The 15,541-nt window shown below is 34.6% G+C and overlaps 1 protein-coding gene across 1 annotated transcript; it reads right to left on the bottom strand.

The window, feature by feature from the left end:
- Positions 1-4,870: 4,870 nt before the first annotated feature.
- LOC132274912 (PHD finger protein ING1) lies at positions 4,871-15,255 on the bottom strand. The gene is made up of 7 exons (XM_059776278.1): positions 15,137-15,255; positions 12,761-12,832; positions 11,484-11,671; positions 10,787-10,850; positions 10,536-10,635; positions 5,339-5,483; positions 4,871-5,215 (listed from the first exon to the last, which is right to left on the bottom strand). The coding sequence occupies exons 1-7, from the start codon at positions 15,225-15,227 to the stop codon at positions 5,105-5,107; spliced, it is 771 nt and encodes a 256-aa protein (XP_059632261.1). The 5' UTR covers positions 15,228-15,255; the 3' UTR covers positions 4,871-5,104.
- Positions 15,256-15,541: the final 286 nt, after the last annotated feature.

Raw genomic sequence — 15,541 nt, 5'->3', positions numbered from 1 at the left:
TGAAATGATTTACCCTAAAAAAAAAAAATTTCTTCTGGTGGCCCATCATCCATGGGCCTATAAATTTTGAGGCCCTTTGTCACTTTGGGTCAGGATTGGTCCTGGGCTTATTTGGTTTGGGTCTTTACTTTAATACGGTGGCTGAGTTGACTTGGACTTTATTGGGTGAGTTAATTTTTGGATAGGCTAATACTATTAATAAATTTATTTATTTATTTTTTTAGCTGTAGGCTAAAATTAGTATAATTTTTTTTTTTTTTTGGGTGGCCTAAGGCCCACCAGAATCCACCCCTTCCAACCTGGAAAATTAAGATAAGCACTAAAAACCGAAGAAAAAAACAAAAACAAAAAATATAATATTTATACCCCCAGTAGATGGTCCCATCCCATGGGTCGTCCTCCAAGTTGGCGTTAGATGTATGAGATGGTGGAATCCATCTGATGAATAATCCAACGACTGAGAGATCCCGAAGATATGGTACCCTGAAATATTGTAGACTTTCTCTTATTTGTGTCGCCATCATCTCCGTCATTGTCATCCAGGTTCGTGCCATCATTGTCATCATTCGGCTCGACACCGTCTGGTAGATCACCAGGGCCGACTGCATTTGGATTATAAGCACACTATCTCAGAGCATGAAATATCGATGCGTTAGATATCTGCCAACATAGCATCATTACCTATATTTGAACTTTTGATTCTTATAGATAAGAACTTTTGAAGTGAAAGATATGGGTTTTGAACTTTTGATTCCTGTAGATAGATAGATAAATTAAAATATATGGGCTTTGAACTTATGATTCTTGTAGATTTTGTAGTTTGCAGTTGCAGGGAAAGAGAGAGGGAGCAAGTTCAGAGTCAAGAACGAGAATAGAGATGGAGGCGATTGGGGAGGCTGAAATGATTTGCCCTAAAAATATTTTCTTTTTTGGTGACCCATCATCCATGGGCCTATAAATTTTGAGGCCCTAGGCGACCGCCTTTGTCGCCCTAGGTCAAGGCCGACCATGGGCTTATTTGGTTTGGGTATTTATTTTAGTATAGTAGCTGAGTTGACTTGGATTTGATTGAGTGAACTAATCTATCAATAATTTTTTTTTTTAGGTTGAGCTAAAATTAGTATAGTAATATTTTTATTTTTATTTTAGTGGGCTCAAACCCACCAGAGTCCACCCCTACATTCGCCTTTGCATATAATATCACTGGGTTCTGGGCTGAGCAAATTTATAAGTGATTCCCAACCCACACTTCATAATACCAATGCCAAACTCAGAGAGTAAGAAAATGAACCGGGTAGAAATGCAGAGTGTATGTGCCAGATGTGTCCTTCCAGACCTGTGAGACTCAGAGTTGTTGATTCAGAAATTAAACAAGTATGATTCGAGATTAAAATGGGAGAATATTGTGATTCTCACCTGAATTCCCCCAAAGCAGTGAAGACAAATTTTTTGCAATTGATGTAAATGATGAGCAGCAAAACTCTACTAAAATATATAGTTGAGGAGAGAACATAAAAATTGGCGGATAGTTGTTTTATTTTAAAGATTTCATAAAAGATAACTACAATATATGCCAAATTCTGATGTTAGGAGGGATGAACAAACAGGAAGGATACAAAGTTCCTTCAGTATCAATATAAGCAAATTTTCCATTCCCTCATTTCATTTTAGCGGGAAGCTGCAAAAGCAATTTAACCAACCCAAATGTCACAATTTGGATCAAAATCAACTCAGTTACTCTCATACATGAAGGACCAACACTAATCCATGACACGTGCAGTTGATGCAACAAAGAAAGTAAGAAAATGAACCTGTGTAGAAACATATATATGGTTAGTGGCTAGTTGTTTATCCCATATGGTTAGTGCCTAGTTGTTTATCCCATATGGTTAGTGCCTATGGGATAAACAACAAAGGCAATGATTAAAAACTTAATGGAGTGAATTAAAAACTTAATCAAAATACTATTTTTTTCTTTTTTTAAGTAAGCATTTAGAATTTTATTAAAACCAACAAAGGCAATGATTGATTTTCTTTATTGTGAATGCACTGTGATTTTTTTATTTTTTATAAACATGCATTGATTCATATATTCAGTGTACACATTTTTTTTTTTTTTTTTTTTTTTGGGTGGAATGATAACTCTAGCTGTACTTTATGAACAAAAGATTAACGAAAAACATATCGCTCCATTTATATATATATATTTTTTAAAACATTAAGATTTATAAAGTCCTCAATTTTATTAAGTTTTTAATTCACTCCATTAACAATGTTCCTTACCTGACATATATATTTATATATAAATAGATAGAGATAATTTGAAATATACCTTCTAATAGAGCTTGACAAGAAAAGGATACGAATGTGTCTTAATGTCCTATATATAATGTATATAGATAGATAGATAAATATAGTTTGAAATATACCCTTTTAAAGGGCTAGGCAAGAAAATGACAATGTCTAGAAGACTATCAAGCTCACGACTACTTGATCCTTTTTCAGTAAGGTCATTAAGGTCGCCAGCTGCAAAAGAAATCAGGTGACTTATAACAGACCACCGGAAGAAATTCGGATCGTTTGATTGCTCTGATCATGATTCAATGGTTTGCTTTTGTGGTTTGCTTAGTTGCTTGGGTAAATATTAAGCACAGTGATAGACCGGGCCATTTGGGGCTCATGGGTTTGGTTTTAGACCAAGTACTTCTTTATTTTTGGGCCAAAGGCCATGCTATCCCGCCCACGCTGAGGATCTTTGTAATTTTGTTACATATTTATACTAGTATAAAAAATATTAGAAAGCTGTCATACTCATACATGATGGCTAATTATCTAGATTAGCAGTATTGATATTACTAAAACGTTATCGGGTAGGTAATTCATGTAATAAATCAGTGTAATTATCTCTACTTATTTATATATGTGTGCATAAGATTAGCTAGATACATATATACACATATTTATAGATGTAGATGTATATAAATGTATACATGTATATGTCCGTGGTTGGTAGATGCCCTAGGACTGACTAAATAGTATTTTGATTTTGTACTAATATAAACTTGAAGGTAAATTTGGCATTTTGAAAATTTCATAAAACTAGGGTTCATTCCTTCCATATCCTTCCATTTGATTTATAATAGGATTGCAAAACCTTGTTGGAGGGGTTAATGAACCCTCAATTTCCATCCATTTTCTTTTAATTTTTTTTAAGAATAGTATGACAAGTAGAAGATAACAAGTCCTATTTTCTTTCTTCTTCTATTACACACTGATCATGAATTTATTAAAAAGAAGACTCTAATTTTCATAGTCAATAAGGTTGTTTCCACCCCACAGGTGGCCTTTAAATCTGAAATATAAGAAAAAAATGCAATGAAAATAAAATAAGAAACTCACACACCACTCTAATGAATAGAGCTCACTCGAGTTTAGCATGTTTGGTCGGTTAATTTGTTTGTGGAAACCCGCTAGAGAGAGGAGGGACTCGAATACGAGCACAACGTTTTACCTAACCAACTATATATTTTTTCTTTCCATAATAATATGAATATACAATATATGATTGATTTATTTTTCTTTATAATATGAGTAAATAAATAATGAATGATTGGTGGGGGTATTATTTTTCGAGATACCCAATACTTACAGATCATATCAGCAATGTATTTATAAAAACTTCTCAATGGATTAATAGAACTATAGAGGGTTGAGGAAGAAAAGAAAATGGAAAAAATGCTCATCCGTGGCATCACATTTGTGTAGAGATTTTAAGAATTATATAATGTCTACATATAAGGAGCGGGTGTTAAAGGAGACATCTCACTCCTGACGCACATGCAAGACATAGTGGATAGATTTAATGTTAATGGAGAGGTTCAATGTTTTAGGGTTATTCGCTGTCCGACTCGGGGATGTTTTAGGGTTATTCGCTGTCCAACTTTGGGAGCTATAATTGCATTCCACAGGTTCAACATCTTAGAGATTATTTGCCAAATCTGCTTGTAACCTATTGTCTAATTGTTTCTGATCATGTTCCAAAAATTAAGATCAACATTATAAAACTAGAAAAAAAAACATTAACCAACGAAATTTTATCATAACTGTCTAAAACATTCATTTCACTTCTTTGCCACTTTTATAATTCTAAGTAATTTTGATTCTAAAAACATTCCTTCTCTGCTCACTTTTATAATTCCTACGTCAATTTTGATTTTGATTCTACCAATGCACTAAAATGGCACCATAGATCTGACACCAATGCACTAAAATGGCACTATAGATCTGATATAGAGTGAACATTAAGCAACGAAATCCTCAATTTTTAGAATTTAAAAAGAAATAAAATCATGTAATATCTCCACTGTTTTGAATCCCAAATCTTTAGGCATTTTCAAATACATTTTACCCACTCTCTCCCCCTACCAGTTTAGATTACTTTTCATGCTATTACTGTATGTAATTTTTTGTATCATGCAAAAACTGTTAATACAAATGGACAAAAGCATACGTGTACAGAAAGTCAACCCATCTCAATACTGGCGAGTATGAGATAGGGAGCTCAGCTCAATCTGAATCCGTGCACTTGAAACTTCTGTTAGATGCATCATTCAGGTCCACTTCATGAGACTTTCACTTAGTCTTGATTGTCAATGACTTTCTACTACTGAATTTTGATGATAACAGGACTAAAAAACATCATAGCAAAACGCTAATTCATCAACTCATCAACACCTCATATGAGTTCAACCATATTTCAACATCCAATTATGATAAAAACAATCCAGATTGAAAAGTCTGGACTCTGGAGATGTGTTTACAGACAAAGGGATGAGCCATCTTTGTATGCATAATCCTGGGATTTGCCGACTAAATTAACGATTGTCTGCTAAGATTATTATTAATTTGGCAATGCCCATTAAAGAATTTCCATAGTATCCATGCCCATGTTCCGTTGATGAACTCCAACATCTACAAACCACATTAACTGAAAAATTCATGGCTGAATATCTTTTTTCTACAACTCACATGGTGCCAACATTGAGCAACTTTCAGAGAGGCTGAGTAAATCTATACTTTACAGGTTCATGAAAGATGTTTCACATCATTTTCCTTTCCGACGCTTTTGATTTCCAGCACAATCTGAACAATACCATTTTCCCCTGGGCTGTTCTTTCAGACCAACACAGCCAAAATGAAACCATTCTATCTTGCACTGTTGAAAAGAGCAGACGCTTTCATCAGATCACCACTTTAATAAACAGCCAAAAAAAACAAAAAGAAAAAAAAAAAAAAAAAGGAAAGAAAAAAAAGACAATTGAAGTACTTGAAAACATACATCAGGGTTGTCGCACGCAACCATCTCCCCGTAGCTCACTTGGTTGCATAAACAGTATGTGGGTTCATTAGGGTCCACTGGTAGGTCTAGATCCATACTGGTTGGATTTGCAACTGCGGCTGCTGCCGCTGCATTTAGCCGTGTCCTGCATGTTTAGCTATTTTAAACCTCATATCTATCACATTCTTCAACCAGTTCAAGAGAATATAATTGCTACCAACTTACAGGGTGCAGAAACATATATTGTATAATATATCTGTTTGAAAAATGCCTTTTCAGACAACAAAGCCAAAAAATAAAAAGATTAATCAAGTGCAAAGCCACATATCTGATGTCAACAAAATTAGTTCCTAACATCCAAGTATTACAACTTTTAAAAAAGTTATACAGGAATTTTTAACAGGAAACCAATAAAGGTTCTCATTTACCTTTTATGCTTATCAAATCCACAAAGTAACAAACTCAGGTTTTCGTAAGCACAGTCATATTTCAGATCATAAGAATCCATTTGTTAAAAAGATTTCAATCACTTGTTAAGCAAATTAAACCCATACAGCAAGAAAATCAGGTTACGATAATCATTCGCCATTAAAATTTTCAGATTTTTTCAATCTAGATAATACTGAGATTTGACAAAATTCAGGATATTAAAGCTAGAAAATCAAAGAAATAAGAAATCTTTGGGGCCACTCTAGTGTAATTTAAGAAGAAAAAAAGATCAAAAGTTTCAGCAATAAATTTGAAATTATTCCCATATCTAGCATATTTGGAAAATTTCAGTAATAATCAATTATACTAACGAACTTAAGTTTGATTTGTCTGGTCAATCAGTAGGGACTGATTAAATGATTTCATAAACGAGCCAAGATTTTTGTAGCAATGCAATGCAATGCAATGCTTCAGCTGTTAATGGCAGATCCCAGGACAAATATATGGTAATGGCGCCCCAGACAAGCGAAGCTGTAAAAACAACTCTTTAGAAAGATATAATGCACAATAAATTGTGTATTCTATCAATTGTACAGAATTCTAATAAGATTTAAATGCTTATGCTGCTGCCAGTTTCATCCTCTCCTTTCAGCAAATTGGGGGCTACTTAATCCCCTCCTCGTTAGATTATCCTCCAAGTGGCAACTTCGAAACTCCACCGAATAGAGCGTATCGGTGTTCTTCCAAGTAAATGCAAATTTTGCACCTAAATAAAAGTGAAAAGGCCAGTAATTGACAAGGATGCAGTTACCAGAAGCAGAAAACAAAATCCTCAGTTACCAAGCACATGATCCTCAAACTCGACCAAAATAGAAAGCTAATTAACAAAAACTCATCTAAGTCAACATAAGTTTGATAAATCAAAAGCAGTATAAAGGTAATGAGGTTGGTGTTAAGCACATTGACGTGGGCACTGGACCAACAAAATGGGTAAACAAGAATTGACAAACCCTAGACAAAGAAGAAGAATCATTGAAGCATGTTGACATGGTTGTTGGACTAACAAAAAGGGAAAACAAGAGTTGGCAAACCTTAGAGGAAGTGGGAATGGAGAGCTCTAAAAAAAGCTGCCATGTGTATTTGGGTTTCCTTGTGGAATGAACCAGCAAAAACCAGACTAATCTAGAGTCTATTCAGCCTTAATGACAAATTTTACACATATCCAAAGAATGAGCAACATCTAAAGTGAACTTTAACAGAATATCTTGCCACACTTTAACCCTTTCTTTCAGTCTTCTCGTGATCCTGTACGAGAACTGTACTGGATGATGCGGCAGATTTTGAATTCCATACAATTCTAATTAGTTTCCTTTCTTGTCTTATTTGATAAGATATTGTATGGCTGGCTCAGGAAGAAGTCAGAGTACAACACAAGGGGGGTTAACCACAGCTCATGATCCAGAATCTTGGTCCAGATTCAGATCAACGCTCGATTCAAGTCAGTTTCACTGGAAGCTAAGAAGTTTATTTGACCAAATATACCAATATCCAAGAAACCTCTAAGGAATGCTGATAAACTCGCCTTGCCCACGATGTGATAATATTGCAAGGTGCAAAAAGGTCCACTAAACTAGAAAAACTGAGCCATCTCATTAGCCAGGAAAAGGAGTCATTGCGTACCACAAAACTCAGTTTTTGCTGATGTGAATACTCTATGAAGATATGAAATGAATGTCTCATTTGAATAAATTTGGCTTTGAATCATTGATTTAAAATTCCTAGAAACATTTTCTTTTTAAGGTTTTCAAGGTTAGAGATGCTGAAGATGAGAGACAGATCAGGATGATGTTGAATTTATCTTCGTTAAGCTGATTATGCAATATACATATATGCATGTCTGTTTTGATGAAGGTGTGTATGCATAAATGCAAATATATATGAGAATCATATAGAATATTTAATAGCCAAGTGGTATTTAATCTTATCGTGGTTACCATGTTCACCATTTAACAATGTTGTGTGTAGTGTGTACTGTACTAAACTCAACTAAACAAAGTCTATTTCCAACTGCTTCAACTCAACTCAACTCAACAAAGCTTTTTTCCCAACTACTCGGATCAAGAAGGTTAAATATACTATATATACATATACACATACTTTGTCCATTGTATGACACCACTGTGTTCTTTTGGGGTGATAGTTGAAAAGTTGACAGAAAGTCACCCTCACTGCCACTCTACAGTAATTGAGATTTTCACCTCATACAGCTCCTCGTTGAATTCTTTCAAAGTCATTGGATCATTTTCCTTGTTGAGGATTTCCTCCCTTCTTCCAATCCATCCGGAAGAGTAACTAGGACCCATTCAGTCATGTTTTCATGTTCCAATTGAACACTTACCATTTTTTGATTATTCGGAATATTTTTTAGGGCCGTAGGATATTCTTGTGTCTCACGATTCTCACCCAAGACTGAGCCTAGATGCCAATACAAAACTATCTCTCTCTCTCTCTCTCTCCTGCAATAAAGTCATTGGTTGGTTGCTGACAGGCGATACCTGAGTTACTGCCACTAGTTTGTTGCTGATATGGACGGAACATCCGGCAAGGTCATCAAAAGTTGACCAGAAAAGTCCTAATGAACTGCAATTAATGATGGTACAGAATGTGAACCTGAATGTTCCATTTTGATTATGCTTCTAGCCACTTTGAAAATGCAAACTAAAAGTGAGCCAATTTTATTATTATTTTTTTTTTAAAAATAAAAAACAGTTAGAAAGCTCAATTTCAGGAAGCAATACTGTCAGGGGCAGAGGGCGGAAATTTTTGCAAAACCCTACCAGTGCTACTAAATTATACTATTAATGGTAGTGATTTTCTATATAAAAATTAAAGTTGGCCCCTCCAAAAATTTGCACAACCATATTTATGGTACTAAAATATAGTTATTAATGGCGATTTTTCTATATAAATATTAAAGCCCGCCTTCCAATTTTAAAAATATATATATATTTATGGTTAACTTATGGTTATTAAATGTGGTTCAAATTTAAATTTAGTAAAAGAATTGTTAATTATTATGTTAATCCTTATTGCAAGTTGCAACATATATATATACACACATATTATTTGTTAGGAATTAGAGAGGGAAGGAAAAAAAAAATGCTTAGACACTTGACAACCTCAACTATCATTTAAAGACATGTGTTTTAACAATATACGTTAAAAATAAACTCAAAAAATAAATAAATAAATCTATACAATCATTTTACTTTATATTTACTAATTTGGCCCCCCAAATAAATTTTTTTGGCTCCGCCCCTGAATACTGTGATAATTGTAAGACAGAAGGGAAAAAAAAAATGAAAAATCCCTTTGAGTACTAGTTTTTGTGGGAATCTGGTCTGAAACCGAGAGTTCACCAAGACCTGTTTTCTCCAAGGTTTATACCTTGGTCAGTCTTAGACAAGTTGAGACAAAAATGTATGGGACATCTGATTGCCACATTTCGAGCTCAACATGATTCACTTTGCTGATGAATTTTTTTTCTATGAATTGGCAATATCACCATCAGTACTCTATACTCCTGTACTCCTACAATTTATAAATGGCAAAAGAACTTTTTGAAGACCAACAGAAGGGCAAGAGGCTGACTTATTCTCCTTACTTTCTCTTGCCTCTATCCAACTCTGAAATTTAAGCCCATCAACATAATTACTGGAGGAAGAGAAAGAAAACTTTCTATTTGTTAATATATTTATTTGCCCCAAACGAAATAAACATATGTACTATCCCAATAAAGATCACAAAATCCTACTAATTGTTTTCACTCATTACGGAAGGTTTAGAAAATAGACATGATGACAATATCAAGAATAGATGATCACAGAAATATTCCATATTGAAAGCAAAAAGAAAAAGGTATAGACACTATGAATAGAACTTCAATTTACACGAATATCAACTAGAAGTCTACAACTTATAGTGAGATGATAAAAGAAGCCATTTAGAGAAGCAAGTAATAGTCAGAACCTAAAACAGTGACAGAACAAAAAATCTTACTGATTTAATTGATAACCAAAATCATTCGAAAAACATTAAAAGAACGCTAACATTTGGAATTAGTGATCAATAATGAAGAACAGACGACAATGGTGCCTGTCATCATATTTTCTACTTATTTATGAGCATGAACTTTAGCTTACATGCAGAATCTTTGCATTTCCTACTCTCCTCATTTCAAATTTTACTTATTCTTCCTGCTTTAAATATCAGTCAACCAATAAATTCATTGACCTGTCAAGAGCAGTTGACATGCTTTCCCTTGATCCCCCATATTAGCTAAGCAAGGGTCTTCTACCTAAAGGAGGAGTCACCTTGTTCATTGGGCCTTCTAACCCCTTAGCCTTTGCTCTGCCAGATGACCCTCATACTCTTTCAACATTCTTTTATTCTTTTTGAGTTTTTTCTGCTTTAAGTTAGAGGAAATCTCCTCTAATCTTCCATGATGTTTTCAATTATCCAATTCAATCTTCACATACACTCTTCTCAGGAGGGAGGACGGAAAGTTGTGGGTCCAACAATCTCAATGTAACATGAAACCTTATAAACCTGAACTATAAAGTAATTTTATCAGAGGGCATAAAAGCTTCCAAGACAAAAGGATAATCATGATTAAAGGCCTCAATGGTCTATACATGTGAATTGTAAAAAAAAAAAAAAAAAAACAAGTAATGAATTTTGAAACTCCAGATAAAGCAAAGATAATTACTTCTTACGGCCTCCTTTGCTACTATCACTGCCCCTTCCAGATTTCACATTACCATCAAGGTTTTGAACAGGCAAACCAGCTGTACCAACATTCTCTCTTTCTGCCGCAAGTGAAAAAGAAACATCAAATTAGGGGGATCCACAAAACAAAGATAAATATCTCTGCAATCAAACAAACATTAAGCTTGCCAAACTGAATTCCAGATCATAATACGGCCTTACTAAAAAACTAAGAAGATAAAAGAAAATTACCACGGCGAAGTTCTTCATCAAATTTTCTCAAATATTGATCAAGTTGTTGAACGTGAGCATCTACCTATTGCATAATTACAATGTAAACACTGAGTTAAAGATACTAAACAATGGGAAACATCAATTCAAATCCTTGGGATATTGCAGTTTTTATGTGGATCTAATTTGAAGCTTATTCTTACACATTGAATGTAGTATTGAGATTTTCAGCCCCAGATCACGAGAATAAAAGGAAGGTAGAATAATATTCGTATCCTTCCAAAGGAACCAGTGATAAAGACCCACATTTTCAACTATATATGCATAATATTTCTAACATGGTCACAAAGAGAGAGAAAAAAAGAAAGGTGTAAAATGAATTCAATTGATCAAAAATTTCCATGAGATATTAAATGTAACTGGCCTCAAAAATAAGTAAAAAAACAAAATCTTTGCAGCAGCAAAATTAGCTCTATGGCAGTCCTCGCAGAAAAATTTGCAGATTATAGTGAAAAGTGATGCCAGAGAGAGGAAAAGGGGAGAGGGGAGTAGAAACACAACAAATATAACGAACACGATCAATCACGAAAAAAAGGGCCAGAAAATATAGAACAACCACATATTAATTACAGTCAATGCAGATACTATGTTCAAGGGGTGTAATAAAGAAGGCAGTTATTTTGTATAGAGAGAAAGATGGAATTGCCATGCTTCTTACCAAATCATATGCCTGAACGGCCAAGGCAACCTTCTCATCAGCAATTCTGATGGCATGCTTTTGTTCATCAAGTGCCTCGTCTGAGAATTTAACAAGTGTAGCATTTGGCGTAATGTTACCGGCCTTAATTCCCTGCTTAATATCCTCTACTTCTTGTTCACAATGTTGTTCATTTTGCCTTTGAATCTCTGATCATAAATATAGGTAACAATAAGTGCACTCAACAATTTTGCAGATCATAAATATAGGTAACAATAAGTGCACTCAACATTTTTGCAGAAAACCAACGGAAAAGAACACAAAACACACAAACACACACAAAAACTTGTTAGAGTTTACTGGTTCATACAAGAATTTTAGTACAAAATAGAGGGAAATACCAACAATGGATAGAAATACCATTTGATGTATGAAATGAGTATAAATAATACCACCTCCCATATCAAAAAATGAAAAAGTGTTACTATAAGGCCATCTATGACAATATAAAACTCTGGGATAACCAAAAGAATTACGGGAGAGGGAGGTGGGGGAAGATAGAGAGGTGTCTGTTAAACTTGCTCACAAAATCATTGAAATAAAATTTATTACAAACTCAACCACTGTGTTCCCCGTCACAGGCATGGAAACTCCATGAAGACTTTTATACATCCAACTTTTCTTCCCGAATCATTTAGAAAGGAACTGATGAAAATAAATGCTGTTTGGTTGTTAAAAATGGCAACTGAAAAAAAAATGTGAATGTGAAATTATTAAAATTTAACTTGATGCCCCACGTGCTATCTATCAGTCATGCATCCGGATTTTTCAGAATCTTCATCTTTTTCTCATTGATCTAATTATGCATCCATACAGTTATTTTATAAAAGAACTCTACAACTTTGCATTTGTACCAAACATAACTAAATGGTGCTTAAAGCATAAACGTGATTTGTTAACTTTTTTTTCCCTAGTTGATACTCACACACCACCCCTCAAGGAATTGTTTGCACCCAAGAGGATTCGAACCTTAGACCTAACGCTCATTTTTTATCATGCTCACTCTTGCAAAAGAAAACCTAACCAAAATTGCCAGAATCATCTAGTCCATGACAACAACGAAGCACATAGAAAGATGCTCAAACCACACACAAAAAATAAGTTGATTTTAGTTCCATCACCAAAAAGAAGAAAGCACATTTGGCATGGTGAATAAAAATTTCATTTCTATAATAAGAAAGAATATGCAAGAGATAGTGATAGAATGGGCTAAATAATCCTTATCAATGCAAACATACCTTGTAAGCTTTTATCTAAGTCACGCAACAATGCATACTTCCTTTGCAGTATATTAGGCAGTGATTCCAAATCTGAACAAAAGCAGGCGACTTAGTAACCTCCAAACATCACCAAAGTGGACATTAAATAGTATAAGTAATCTCACTTATCAAAAAAATATAAAAATAGTACAAGTAATCTCACTACCATTAACAGTAATGTTCCATATGCATTCAGGAAAAAAAATAAAATAAAAAATTTCCATCTAATTTAACAGGTAATTTTTCAGGCTTGAACCCCTCAGGTAACTTATTATAAAACAAACATATCATCAATATGAATATAGCACTTAAACCACAATAAATGTCCTTGTCAAACCCCCACCCTAAACATGGTGCAATTATAAATACATGTGCGTGTCTGGCTCTATACATATCTCATAAAACTGGAGCCCACTCCCCTACTCGTGGTTAAAAGCCTCGAAATGAGATGGAATAAACATCGTATCAGAAACTCAACGTGAAAGACATAGAAAACCTATGTATTACGAGTCCACTAGCATTCAATTTTCTTAATGAATCTACTCAACACCATAATTTAACCATTGGAATACAAGCAAGAAATAAATATATATTTCAACTAGCACACCCACCTACCACACACACATGCTCTAACACCCCCATCTAACAAATATTGAACTCTCATTGTGTTCCAGAAACTATAAAAATTCTTGTCAGAAATAAAACTTAACTAGTCTTGTATTTCCGGATGATAAATAAAAAACAGATAAACTATTATAAAAACATAACTTCAGGTTCTCAATTAGTCCTTATGTCTCTCATCAATAGATTCAGACCAAGGAGGAAATTAATTACACTATTATTTCACTTAACTGGAACTTTTATGGAAAATATTGTTCTAAACCCTCCTTGAATGAGAAGCTTCATTTTTAAACAGAATGCATCCTCTCATTCTTTTCAAATGTCGAGAACTTGCAACAAACCCATAAAAAGCATTATCTAGTAAGAAATATTCTAACAATCAAAAGAAGTTTAAAAGCATTCTGCACTCTAAAAGAGTTCAAGCAACTGCAGCTACAATGCCACGAAGGTCTCCATACAACTCACATCAGTCTGTTATAACAATTCCTCCAATCCAAAGTAATAGAATGATAATGGCTATAGCCTCAAAAAGTTATGGGCTATAATATAATCACTGGTAAAAACAGCGGAATGACATCCATGTCAAATAAGTTTCTTTTGATCTTTTATGTCCCAAAAATTTTTGTCAATTGAGATGCTACAAGACTATTAGTAATACACATAATGGAAAATATCATTGCACAATTGATACCAAATTGAGTAACCCATTATCGACTACTGTTGACTGCTTAAGAATATCATGATATCATCCATCAAAATTATTACTTGGGTGGACTGAATTCGATCCACTTTTTGGTAAATCAAGTTTAATCTCATCAAATTTCATAGAATGATAAACCCCAAGGGTTTGGCTCAAGTGGGTAAGTGTCACGGGCCTAGAGATTTGGCGCAGTGGCACGGCCTGTGTGGCACCAAGGCGTTGCTTCATATTTCTGGCTTAGTGCCATCACAGGCCACTAGATTCGTGTTAAGAATTTACCCCTGTGACAGTAAGTCACTTGGCCTTGGTGCTGCTCATGAAGCATCAGGCCTAATGTTCGACTCCTCGTGGGTGCAAACAAATCCTTTTGTTTTGTGGGGGGGGGGGGGGGGGGGGGGGGGGGTGTTTTCCAAAAACCCTTTTGGCCAATTCTATCAAAAAACAACCCTGGAAGAGTATATACGATATTATATATGAATAGATTCACTACAAATGGAACTGGAGTTGTTGCGATGGCATTATCATCTACAGTAATTCCCTGGTTACACAAGGGTCACGTTCCATTAAGACATCTCAAATGGATATGAAAGCTCTAAGACAACTGGATATGTGCATCAGCTTCCAGATTTATGCCAATTTAGAGAAAGGGAAGATTTTTTTGAACACCCCCGTAAACAAATTCACAAAAGAACATCCAAATTTCGGTAAAAACAGCCAATCATTAGGTTTAAAATTTTGACACCGAATCAATAGTTCTCTAGAACTATCTCCAGCTTTCTTTCTCCATTTCTCTCTATCATCAAATGATTAAGAACCATAATTACGCAATGACGACGAAAAATTCATAAAAAGGTTCAATTGATTGACGAATTCTTAAAATTCAACTGCTGTCACCACTTTCAGATTAGCTAGGGTTTCTATAAAACCTTAAAATGTAAGCATTGGAACTTCAATACAAAAATCCAGAAACACACATAAACAGATATATATATGTGTGTGTGTGTGTATATATATTTAAGGAGAGAGGAACTTACTGGCTTGGAAATCTTCAAGGAATGACATTATTTGGGAACGGTGGTTGCTCCTGACTCGCCACCACTCTATTTTAGAGCACCTTCCCGCCATGGACAAAATACTTCTAGAGCCCTAGGAAACCACTAAAGTTTGGCCCATATAAAAATTATGGTCCAGGCCCAATCAGCTCATTCTATTGCAACCAAAATTATGGGGAGAGAGGCCCACCCGAACCTAACCTGAGCCTAACCCCACTTTCAGCCTGACGAACCCAATAATAACATATTCTATTTTTTTCTCACTAAGCCCAGATTAGATACTTGTTTCCTTGTTGGTCGTGTTATTAGATTGATTAATTAATAATGTTAATCATACATCGATCCTATTATATTTGGTATCAAAGCCATGATGGCTTAACTTTCCAT

Source organism: Cornus florida, unplaced genomic scaffold (genome assembly GCF_030987335.1).
Source record: "Cornus florida cultivar Cherokee Brave unplaced genomic scaffold, ASM3098733v1 CherokeeBrave_3.0.0_Hap2_Chr09, whole genome shotgun sequence".
Lineage (NCBI taxonomy): Eukaryota > Viridiplantae > Streptophyta > Magnoliopsida > Cornales > Cornaceae > Cornus > Cornus florida.
The sequence above is the reverse complement of the archived record's forward strand: the minus strand, read 5'-3'. Positions and strand labels throughout refer to the sequence as shown.

Excerpts from the sequence above, each read along its gene's own strand:
- LOC132274912 (XM_059776278.1), bottom strand. The coding sequence starts at position 15,227 with ATGGCGGGAAGGTGCTCTAAAATAGAGTGGTGGCGAGTCAGGAGCAAC. Across the intron at positions 10,851-11,483 it reads CCGTTCAGGCATATGATTTG|GTAGATGCTCACGTTCAACA; the intron begins GTAAGAAGCATG and ends ATTATGCAATAG. Across the intron at positions 10,636-10,786 it reads TGATGAAGAACTTCGCCGTG|AAAGAGAGAATGTTGGTACA; the intron begins GTAATTTTCTTT and ends CACTTGCGGCAG.